General features: G+C 46.4%; 2 protein-coding genes across 2 annotated transcripts in view; one reads left to right on the forward strand and one right to left on the reverse strand.

Annotated features, from left to right (window-relative positions):
* Positions 1-12,357, forward strand: part of LOC101401682 (ADP-ribose glycohydrolase MACROD2) — a 776,405-nt gene that overhangs the window by 131,105 nt on the left and 632,943 nt on the right. The window lies entirely within an intron of this gene.
* Positions 1,487-8,952, reverse strand: LOC147914295 (uncharacterized). Its single transcript, XM_087444855.1, is given in 9 exon segments — positions 1,487-3,016; positions 4,232-4,632; positions 4,634-5,120; positions 5,123-5,314; positions 5,317-5,675; positions 5,677-6,451; positions 6,454-6,665; positions 6,667-7,571; positions 8,893-8,952. Coding segments are annotated over 9 exon segments (3,738 nt in total). The 3' UTR covers positions 1,487-2,669.

A 12,357-nucleotide genomic window follows, 5' to 3' on the forward strand; every position in this document is an offset into this window, starting at 1 on the left:
AAGTTAATTGCTTCCAAACCTACGTTTGAGTTTCTGGAGGCCCCTAGTCGGTGACAACTCCACCATCCCTAACACTTGGCAACCATGAATCTATTTCCAATCTCTATGATTTTGCAATTTTGAGAATATTACATAATAGGTGACCTTTTGAGATGAACTTTCTTTCACTTAACATATGTCCTTGAGATCTATTCAAGTTATTGCATGTATTAATAGTTTATTCCTTTTACTGCTAAGTAGTAGTCTATGGTATGGATAGAATACAGTTTGCTTAACCATTCACCTATTGAGAGTGTAGGATCCCAAAAAGGAAATCCAACTCCAGTCTCGGGAAGGCGCGGACCCACAGACACAGGAGACCGAGCTTGATGCAAACGCACGAGGTTTTATTAAGCGGAGCTCCGGGTCGACACGTATCTCTCGCAGGAGACAGAGGGGTCGACCCCGAACCTTAAGGGGCAAGCTCTTTTATAGGATTCGGAAGCATAAAGCGGGAAAAGGTTGGCGCGGTCTTACATGATTGGCTAATTTAAAACATTTAAACAGTTACATTTTATGGCGCGAATTGCTATGGCGCGAAGCAATTATCAGGTTACACACACGCGTCCCCATCTGGACCCCCTCCACCCCGACCCTCCCAAACTTATCCCTCTGGAGCACTCTCTTGTTCTCAATTTTCCCCGAACAGTTTAGGGCGAGTCTTCTATGAATAGAGTCAGTCAGGATCGATAAACGTTCCCCCTTATACCAGGAATCCTTAGGGCGTGGAGGTGCCTGTCTCTAAGGTATTAACTTTTAAATTTTTAATATAATTTACTTCCTTCATTCCCCACTTCTTCTTTTGTCCCTAGTTCTAATCTTAGAACTTAGTTTTCGGTGTCTACTATCAGTGGCTCATTGCGTGGGAGAGCTTGGTAATGGCGTTGGAGCATCATAGCATGCACTGCATTGACCCTTTTTCTTATGAAAGCAGTAATTCTATTGAAAACACACGGTCCGAAGACCAAAAGTAGACAAAGAATCAGCAAGGGTCCTGCTAGGGAGGATAGTAAGGTCGTCATCCAGGGGGACTTAGTGAACCAGGATTCAAACCAGCTCTGTTGCGCCTCCCTGCTTTGCTGCCTCATGTCTAATCTTTTCTTTAATCTTTGCATTGAATCTCGGACTACCCCTGTGTGATCTGCATAGAAACAGCAGTCTTCTTTAAGGGCCGCACAAAGTCCTCCCTCTCTTAAAAACAGCAGATCTAATCCTATTCTATTCTGGAGCACTACTTCAGACAGGGAGGTGAGGGACTCCTCTAATTTAGAGATGGACTGTTCTAAAGTCCTGAGGTCTTCATCTATAGCATTGCTCAAGGCAGTTAATCCCCTTTCTCCTGTGACTAAGGTCAGAGTGCCAGTCCCTACGCCCATGCACCTCCCAGTCCCAGGAGTACAGCCAGGGTGAGGGATACTGGTTCTCTTTTCCATAATCTGGATCTCTGGTCAAATTCATCCTCGAAACTATTGGCAGTATGATAATAAATTCTAGGCACCAACTGCACAAGCACGCAAAAATCTTGTGACGAATTGAATACGCTAGTTGAGATGCAGGGGTTTAGGCCCGTGGTGCAGGCCCACCACCTATTGGGTCCTGGTACCAAAAAATGACCAGGAGTGGTCGGAAGGCTGACTTCAATCTTATTACATAGAGCCTGGTAGCCCGGGGGAATTTTTCCTAAGCATAGTCCTGAACCGGTCCCCGACACATCCGTTAGGGTTAGCCGCCCTTCTTTGCCCCAAAGACAAGTCGTGTGGTCTGAGGTGTTATTATAGACCCCCATGGTGGCAATTCCTTCATAATAAGGGGGGCTGACCGCTAGGCATAGCCAGCATGATTCAGTCATTTCAGGGTTGGAATCATTCAAGGCGTAGTAAGCTCCCCATACTAAGTTAAACAGTCTGTGCCATCTTTGCTCAGTAGGTACTGCGGGAGGTGGCGTAGATGGTGGTCGCAGAGCAGATCTGGTGACCATATCTACGGTCCCATTTAGGGTTATGGATTTTACCTGGGGGGGTTTGGGGCTATTTAACCCTATCGGTCTGCTGGCGGGGGATTCTATTTTTAATCTAATAGAGAAGGTCAGGCCATCATCGTACCGTTCTTTGTACAATCTTATTCCCCATGAATGACCATTCCCGATCCAGGTTTTAATTGTTTTTCCCTTCCCTGTGAACTGAATGGTTAAGGGGTGGCACCAGGTATTGCATTCTGAGCCCCGACTCATCTGGTGGCTATAATTTGCTCTAACCCTGATTAAATCCCAAGAAGAGGAGGGTTCCCAATAAGTAGTCCCACTGGTTTCACATCCCCAGTTTTTACAGTAGAAGTCTTCTTTGCCCCCGCACCAGGAGTCAATTGAACGAGGTCTGTGGTGACCGGGGCACACGTAAAAGGAGTATGCCTTTAGTTTACCCTTGCGATGGGGGGAGTGGCATCCTCCGGCTTGTTTTGCCCCCCTTCGTCGACCCATGAAATCCCAGTCGGGGGTTCCTATAGCCAGTTTACAAAGGTCAGGGTGTAAGTCTGGCCACCATGTCCAAGGGGAAGCAGTTTTTTGGATTGACCAGGTTATATCTCCTACCTGGGAGACGACTTGCCACGTGAGCAGTTGAGGAGAGTGGGGATTAGGATTGGACGACCTGCTCGCCGTTCCCATGACGCAAACGCAGCTTAAGAGGGTTATCAGTCTTTTCCACCTTCCAGAGATCTGCTGCATTCTGGGGTGCCTTCTTTACGTGTGTGGCGTGAACCCAAGAGGTTATACCGTCCACCTTGACTGCTGTGGGCGTAGTGAGGAGCACCACGTAGGGCCCCTTCCAACGTGGCTCTAATGACCCCGTCCGATGTCGTCTCACAAGGACAGAGTCCCCAACCTGGAATTGGTGCGGGATGAGCAGATCACCAGGCTGGTAGGCCTCCTTTAGCTGGTTCCAGATGTCGCGCCTGACGGCCTCGAGTGCTTTCAAGCGGGCTGACAAAGGTATAGAAGGTATAATGTCAGGGTCATGTATCCCTATTTGTGCCAAAGGGGGAGGGGTTCCATAGAGGATTTCAAAGGGTGTAAGTTTTAAGGGTCCCTGTGGGGTGTTCCGGGCGCGGAACAGGGCAAAGGGCAGGAGGGCTGTCCAGTCACTATCGCCGGTCTCTATGGACAATTTAGTTAGCGTCTCTTTAATTGTTCTATTCATCCTTTCTACCTGGCCTGAGCTCTGGGGTCTATAAGCACAATGTAATTTCCAATTGATCCCCAGTTGACTGGCCAGTCCCTGACTTACCTGGGCAACGAATGCAGGACCATTGTCAGATCCAATTACCTTTGGGATCCCGAATCTCGGGAGGATTTCTTCCAATATCTTCTTGGCTACTACAGAGGCAGTCTCTTTTCGGGTGGGGAAAGCCTCTACCCATCCCGAGAAGGTATCTACAAATACTAGAAGATATTTATTTCCATACCGGGCCGGTTTGATTTCAGTAAAGTCTATCTCCCAAAAGGTTCCGGGCCTATCTCCCCGGAGTCTGTGTCCAGTGCGGTATTTGGTAACTGCAGCATTTGTGAGAGCGCAAGCTCTACAATCCTTATAAATTTCCTCAGCCGCCTTTCTCAAATCTGGTACCTGGTACGGGGAGGCCTCAATAATTTTAATTAGTTTCTGAGGGCTCAAGTGGGTTAGCTGGTGTAGATGTGATAGATATTCTCGCCCTTCTGCAACGGAAAGGACTTTCTCTTCTTTAGTTAGTTCCCCACCGGAGACAGTTTTGTTGACCTTAGCTGCCTGGAGAGTCAGGACCATAGGTCCTAGTGCCGCCCGCTTGGCTTCCAAATCTGCTAAGCGGTTCCCTTGAGCTATGGGGTCGGTGCCTTTCTGATGACCTGGGCAATGGATGATTGCCACCTTTTTAGGCAAATGTATAGCCTCTAGGAGGCCCAGAATCTCTTTTTTATTTTTGATATCTTTTCCGGCCGAGGTAAGCAGCCCTCTTTGTTTATAAATAGCCCCATGAACATGGGCAGTAGCAAAGGCATACCTGCTGTCCGTGTATATATTCACAGTCTTATTTTCAGCTAACCTTAACGCCTGTGTCAGGGCGATAAGCTCAGCCTTTGTGCAGAAGTCCCTTCCGGCAAGCTGCTTGCCCACAGAGTCTTTTTTTCCGTCTACCACAGCAGCCCCAGCCATCTTCTTACCTTCTGCCATAAAGCTGCTGCCGTCGGTGTACCAATTAGGGGCCCCAGCCCATGGCTTATCCGGCAGATCGGGTCGGGTCCCCGTTTCTGATGCCAAGATGTCGCCGCATTGGTGAACAGGTATTTCATCATCTGCTTCGGGCAGTAGTGTGGCCGGGTTTAAGATGGCCGGTGGGGCGAAGGTAATTCTCTCAGTTAGGAGCAGACTTTGGTAGTGAGTCATCCGGGCGTTAGTCATCCATCGATCTGGAGGCTGTCTGATAATGCTTTCTAAGGCATGGGGGGCTACTACGGTTATCTGTTGGCCCAGAGTTAACTTATCTGCATCTTTTACCAGCTGGGCAGTGGCGGCGATTGCCCTTAAGCAGGAGGGCCATCCACTGGCTACCGGATCCAGTTTTTGATAGATATGCGCCTGGGCGCTTCCAGGGCCCAAGGGCTTGAGTTAGGACTCCCCGGGCGATTCCCTTTCTTTCATCTACATACAAGGTGAAGGGCTTGGTCAAATCTGGTAGGGCCAACACGGGTGCCTCTAATAATGCCCGTTTTAGAGTCTCAAAAGCCTTCTGGTGCTCTAGAGTCCAGACAAAGTTCCCACTTTCCTTAGTCAATGGGTACAGTGGAGCAGCCAGGGTAGCAAACCCAGGGATCCACAATCGGCAGAAGCCGGCTGTCCCCAGGAATTCCCTTACCTGGCGAGCGGAGGTTGGGGCCGGAATCTGGGTCACAGTCTTTTTCCGTCGGTCGGTTACCCACCTTTGGCCGTCCTTTAGTGTGTAGCCTAAGTAGACTACTTTTTCCTGGCACAACTGTGCCTTTTTTTTCGACGCCCGGTATCCCAACTCACCCAACTCGGCCAGGAGGCGCTTGGTCCCTTCTTCACAGTCTCCCGGGTTTCCGCCGCCAACAGTAGATCATCTACATACTGTAAAAGAGTCACTTGAGGGTTTTTAACCCTATAATCAGTCAAGTCCCTGTGGAGGGCTTCATCAAACAGGGTAGGGGAGTTTTTAAAACCTTGAGGTAGTCTCGTCCAAGTCAGTTGTCCAACGATCCCCATATCAGGGTCGCGCCACTCGAAAAAAAAAGTAATTGGCTTTTTGGGTGAAGCCGTAGACAGAAGAATGCATCTTTCAGGTCCAAGACAGTGTACCATTTTCGTGATGGGGGGAGGGAGCTGAGTAGGTTATATGGGTTTGGCACGGTAGGGTGTAAATCCTGCACTCTCTTATTTACCTCTCTCAAATCCTGGACCGGCCTATAATCATTAGTTCCAGGCTTTTTTACAGGCAGGAGGGGGGTGTTCCAAGGAGACTGGCAAGGAACCAGGATTCCTTGTTGGAGCAGCCTCTGGATATGGGGGCGGATTCCTTCTCTGGCCTCTTTGCTTATTGGGTATTGACGCACCCTTATCGGGAGGGCTCCGGCCTTAAGATCTATCACGACTGGGAATTCTCGTAGCCGTCCCTAGTCCCCCGGTTTCAGCCCATGCCGTTGGAAATTCGATCAGCCACTTATCGGTATTGAGCCGAGCTCTAGGCTTAGGCTGCTGATGGAGCCGATATTCTTCCTCTAGCTCCAGGGCCAATATCATGGTGGTGGGTGCGGACCAGGATACTGTAGGCCGAGGTTGAGCAAAATCTATTTGAGCTTTCAGTTTGGTTAAAAGGTCTCGACCTAGCAACGGGGTCGGGCATTCAGGAATCACTAGGAAGGAATGGGACACCCTTCCTTTCCCCAAGTCCACTGTCCGGGAAGTAGTCCATGAGTATTGTTTCTGCCCAGTGGCTCCAACAACCAGAGTGTTTTTAGTTTTTAATTTCCCCAAAGGTTGCTTCAGTACTGAATATTCAGCCCCAGTATCAATCAGAAAACTCATAGGGGTCCCCTCAACAGTTAGGGTTACCCTAGGCTCAGGGAGGGGGCCCGAGCCCCGTCCCCGCTATTCTTCGTCCTCTCCTAAAGACAACACCTTGGGTGTGGCCCTTTTCTTGGGGCATTCCCTTGCCCAGTGTCCTCTCTCCTTACAATAGGCACATTGGTCCTTGTCCAAGGGTTGCCGTCTGCGTGAGCCTGGTCGTGGGGCGTTGCCCAGGTTCCCTGACTGTCTGTGATCTGGCCCTGTCGCTTTTATCACTGCGGCCAGTATTTTAGTTAGTTTTTTTTCTCGTCTCCTGTCTCTCCTGTCTTCCCTCTCCTCAGCCTCCCTTCTCTCTCTCCCTTTTCCTCTTCACTCTCCCTTTTATGATACACCTTTTCAGCCTCCTTTATTACGTCCCGCAGGTCGTAGTCTTGCAGCCCCTCTAGCCTTTGTAATCTCCTCTTTATATCTGGGGCTGACTGTCCAATAAAGGCCATAATGACAGAGGCCTTCTGCCCTTCCGAGGACGGATCAAAGGGCGTGTACCTGCGTAAGCCTCCATCAATCATTCTAGAAAACGGAGGGGGGTTCAGTGGGTCCTTGCTGAATCTCTCTTACCTTAGCCAAATTGGTGGGCCGCCTTGCGGCTCCCCGGAGACCCGCCACTAGAGCCCGGCGGTAAGCGGACAGCGACCCCCTACCTTCAGCCGTGTTATAGTCCCAGTTGGGTCGGTTGTGCGGAAACCCTTCTTCCGCCTCAGCTATCGTTGCCGGCTGCCCGTTGGTGCCTCGGATGTTCTTTCTTGCTTCCTGTGTGATTCTTTCTCTCTCCTCCGTGGTGAAGAGTGCCTGTAAGAGCTGTTGACAGTCATCCTAAGTGGGCTGATGGGAAAACATTAGGGACTCTATCAGGGCGGTTAATCCGGCGGGGTTTTCTGAAAAGGGGGGATGGTTATTTTTCCAGTTATACAGGTCTGAGGAAGAGAAAGGCCAGTACTGGAGGGGTGACAGCTGGTTGGGCCCCGCAGGAGCTCCATACTCTCTTAGCGGGAGCGCCACCGTGGTATCAGGCCCGTCCGGAGTGGCTCCGCGGCGGCTTCGGGTTCCAGCGGAGGGACCGGAGCCAGTCGCCCTCCGTCCTGATTGCGATCCTGGAGCGGGGGAGGGGTAAGGGGGAGGCGAGAAAGGGGGCCATTCGGGAGGAGGCTCAATCTCAGGGTAGACCCCGGGGGGGGCCGAAGGGGTCTCCGACTCCGCTGTTCGAGTTGATTTCGATTTTTGCCGTGTCTCCGCATCCTGCAGCGCCAGGACTCGGGGGCTTAGTTTTTCTGCTTTTACCCATGGCTTAACCCACGGGAGTGGGTTCTGCACCAGATCCTGCCACACTGTAATATATGGTCGTTGGTCAGGATGGGACCCCGGTCTCTCCTGGAAAACAATAGCCCTCACCGCAAGAATAACAGTTAGATTAAACGTCCCCTCAGGGGGCCAACCCACATTGAGGGAGGGCCACTCAGAGGTGCAAAAAGTCTGCCAACGCCCTTTTTTTATTTCTACCGACAAATCGTGGCGCTCGCTCTCACTTCAGTCCAGTGGTCTAAGGTCAAAGAGAGGGGGGTCGTCATAGTCTGTCCCATCCCGTCAAATGAGGTCCACGTAACGAACAAAAACAGAACAATGAACATCAAAAACACAGCAAGACATAAACAACTTTGCCCGGTTGGTGTCTGTACAAGCCAACCGAAGGCGGTTTCAGAGGGGAGGGGTTTTCGTGTCCTCCCTGGGAAAAAGAGTGCCGTTTCTTTTTCTACCTGAAAGGGGGTAGTCAGGCTTTCCTGACTCCCCTTGTCCCTTGGGGCGTCCCCCAGGGTTGCAGCCTGCAGTTCCCAGCACGTCTGCCACTGCAGCCGCTCGGCCCTCACGGCCCGAAGCGGCGGCTGCCCAGATACCGAGACCAAACAATGCTTCGCGGCGCCGCACACACTCACACACCCAGTCACTCAGGCTTACCTCCAAGGGGTCTTCGGAGTCTGGGGTGACCGCGCAGATCCCGGACGAGCCCCCAAATGTAGGATCCCAAAAAGGAAATCCAACTCCAGTCTCGGGAAGGCGCGGACCCACAGACACAGGAGACCGAGCTTGATGCAAACGCACGAGGTTTTATTAAGCGGAGCTCCGGGTCGACACGTATCTCTCGCAGGAGACAGAGGGGTCGACCCCGAACCTTAAGGGGCAAGCTCTTTTATAGGATTCGGAAGCATAAAGCGGGAAAAGGTTGGCGCGGTCTTACATGATTGGCTAATTTAAAACATTTAAACAGTTACATTTTATGGCGCGAATTGCTATGGCGCGAAGCAATTATCAGGTTACACACACGCGTCCCCATCTGGACCCCCTCCACCCTGACCCTCCCAAACTTATCCCTCTGGAGCACTCTCTTGTTCTCAATTTTCCCCGAACAGTTTAGGGCGAGTCTTCTATGAATAGAGTCAGTCAGGATCGATAAACGTTCCCCCTTATACCAGGAATCCTTAGGGTGTGGAGGTGCCTGTCTCTAAGGTATTAACTTTTAAATTTTTAATATAATTTACTTCCTTCAAGAGACAGTTTGGTTTTTTCAACTTTTTGCCTATACAAATAAAGCTATGAATATTCATGTACAAGTTTTTGTGAGGATGTAAAATTTCATTTCTCTGGGATAAATGCCCATCAGTGTGATTATTGGTTTGTATGATAAGTGCATGTTGAGTTTTTTTAAGAAACTACCAAATAATTTTTTGGAATGCATGTGTAATTTTACATTCCCACCAACAATGCATGAGAGATCCTGGTTCTCCATATCCTTGTCAACTTTTGGCATTGTGACTATTTTTTTCCTAGAGGTTCTGATAGGTGTGTAGTGTGGGAGATCAAGATTTGGCCATCCTAAAATATATCTCTTTACCTTGATTGTTTTCTCTGAGGGACATTTGACCTCCCCCACTAACTGCCTAAAGAATTTGACATGGTGGCTCCTTCCTGGAACAGATCTATCATGATGGCTGTAAAGATAATGTAGGATAGAGGTTACAATAGAAAAGGCACCAACAAGCCCATCTTATTGAAAGTTCTGTCTCTCAGGCCACATTCTCTGGATGGCCCTGCGAGGAGTTGCCAGATAATCATTTACATTTATAAGGGAAATCTCCATTTGTAAAGGTATCTCCCTCTCTGTTTTGGGAAGGGGGGGGATGGCCTCATTTCTAGAGGCTTATCAATGTGGAAGGTGAGGCCTTAAATCTGCATAATAACCTTACTCTTGTTTACTGTGCTTTAGTGGTAATCTCCTGTAACTGACTCCCCCCACCCCCAACATCCTCCTTTGTCATTGGCTGAACATGGTATTTAAGACGAGAATTTCTGCTATTGTGTTGAGAAACGCAGTGTCCCTGCTTTCTCCCATGTATACATGTTATTAAACTTGGTATCATTTTCTCCTGCTAACCTGTCTTGTTGATTATTTGACCAGCCATAAGAACCTTAAGGAAAAGGGCAGAGGGAGATTCTCCCTCTTCCCCCACAGTAGTGACACCTCATCATAGTCTTAATTTGTGTTTCCCTAATGGCTAGTGATGTTGAATATCTTTTCTTATGTTTGTTTGCCATCATCTAAATATCCTCTTCAGTAAAATGTCTCTTTATGTTGTGGGAGATCAAAATTTGGCCACCCTGAAATATATCTCTTTACCTTGATTGTTTTCTCTGAAGGACATTTGACCTCCCCCACTAACTGCCTAAAGAATTTGACATGGTGGCTCCTTCCTGGAACAGAACTTCTATCATGATGGCTATAAAGATAATGTAAAATAGATGTTACAATGGGAGGGGCACCAAGCCCCTTTTATCAAAAACTCTGTCTCTCCCTGACCACGTTATCTATAGATGACCCCAAAAAGAATTGTCCTCCTGCCCTCTGAAGTCCCAGGCCACTACCAACCCCCAACACGCTCCTCGCCTTTAGCTGCAATACTTAAGCAAGCAGCTTAGACAGAGGGACGAGTTGCTCATTTCTGAGTTTCTCCCATGTATACATGTTATTAAACTTGGTATTATTTTCTCCTGCTAACCTGTCTTGTTGATTATTTGGCCAGCCATAAGAACCTTAAGGAAAAGGGCAGAGGGAGATTCTCCCTCTTCCCCCTACAATGTCCTTTGCCCATTTATAATTGGGTTGTTTGTATTTTTACTGTTGAGTTTTGAGAATTCTTTATGAATTCTAGATACGAGTCTTTTGGCATATATATGGTTTGCAAATATTTTCTCCCAGTCTGTATCTTGTCTCTTCATCCTTTAACAGGGTCTTTCACTTAGCAAACTTTTAAAATTTTGCTGACATCTAATTTATCGATTTTTTTCTTTTATGGTTTGTGCTCTTGCTGCCATGTCTAACAACTTTTTGTCAAGCACTAGGTCCTGATGATTTCCTGTTATGTTTTCTACTAAAGTTTTATAGTTGTCTGTTTTACATTTAAATATATAATCCATTTGATTTGACTTTTGCATAAGATGTGATATTTAGGTTGAGGTTATTTATTTATTTATTTTGCCCATGAATATCCAATTGCCACAGCAACATTTGTTGAAAAGGCTATCCTTCCTCCATCAAGCTTCTTTTATACCTTTGTCAAAAATCAGTTGGTCATACTTGGGAGTTTACTTTTGGGCTCGCTATTCTGTTTCATTGATCTATGTTCAATCTCTCTGCCAGTATCATACAGTCTTGATTAATGTGACTATAGAACAAGATTTAAAATCAGGTAGAGTGATTCTTCACACTTTATTCTTCTCTTTCATAATTGTATCGTATCAGCTCTTCTAGTTCCTTTGTCATATAAATTTTAGAATAAACTTGTCTATATGTACAAAGAATCTTGCTGAGATTTTGATTGGAATTGTGTTACATTTGTATATAATTTAGGGCAAAATTGACATTCTTATTATGTTGAATCTTTTAATCCATGAGCACAGTGTGCTTCTCCATTTATTTAGATTTTCGTTGATTTTTTTCATCAATGTTTAATACTTTTCAGCATGAAAGTCTTATATGTGTTTTGTCAGACTTTTACCGAATTATGTCATTTTTGAGTGATTGTATTTTTAATTTCAGTGTCCATGTGTTCTTTGCTAGTGTATAGAAATACAACAGATTTTTGTATATTGATCTTGTATCTTGTGATCTTGTTGAACTCACCTATCCCAGGAGTTGTTTTGAGATTCCTTGGGATTTTCTATGTAGACCATTGTGTCGTCTGCAAATAAGATTAGTTTCTTTTCTTCCTATCTGATCTGTATACTTTTTATTTTATTTTCTTGCCTTATTGCACAATGCAGGAGTGATAAGAGAGGACATCTTTGCCTTATTCCCAGTCTTAGGGAATACACATTCAGTCTTTCACCATTAAGTATGATGTTAGCTGTAGATTTTTTGTAGATGTATTTTATCAGTGGAAGAAGTTCCCCTCCTTATTTAGTTTTCTGAGAATTTTTTATCATGAATGGATGTTGAATTCTGTCCAATTTAGCCTGTTAATATGGTGATTACATTGATTGGTTCAAAAGAACGTTTTTAATAGTTATTCAATTCATGATTAGAAATTAGTCATTCTTGTACAATAAACAAACATTTCATCTTGTGATCAACTAAACTGTTGAATGCAGGTGAAAAGAAAATTTTTAAAAAGATAAAGCTATGGAATCTGATATAGTGTTGATATTAGAGATAAAGAGATAACAGCTCCATAGAAATTCATGATAGTACACAGGTTAACTTAGTTTCTATTCAACTATATTACTATCTCCCTGATATTTCTTCCTTTGTTTATGTTCTGCTACCACATCCTTTTCTTTGTAAAGCTAGATGCTCCCTGACTTGAGAACTCCTGTGAAGTCCAGATGCAGAAGACAAGTAGCCGTTTGCTTATTTAGTGGTGACACATTAAATGGTGTGGTGTTCAGGAAGAACCATTCTGTTAATAGAAGACCTAAGAGTCTCCAGTTTCAGCAGTCTGTCTCTGACAGAGAGATAAGGGTAGAGCAAAGAGAGATAAGGGTAGAGCAAAGGCAGGGCAAACAATGAAGGTGAAATAATATCACTATGTAAACCTATGCACTGTGTAATAAGCACATTTAAAGCTTATAAGAAAAAGTTTCAAAACACACAGCGGTAGTATGTCGGTTTTATAGAACAATGCTTGAGTTAGTGGCAGAAATGACCATTTGAGAGGGT

This window comes from Ceratotherium simum, chromosome 21 (assembly GCF_057802395.1).
Source record: "Ceratotherium simum simum isolate JZ-2026a chromosome 21, ASM5780239v1, whole genome shotgun sequence".
NCBI lineage: Eukaryota > Metazoa > Chordata > Mammalia > Perissodactyla > Rhinocerotidae > Ceratotherium > Ceratotherium simum.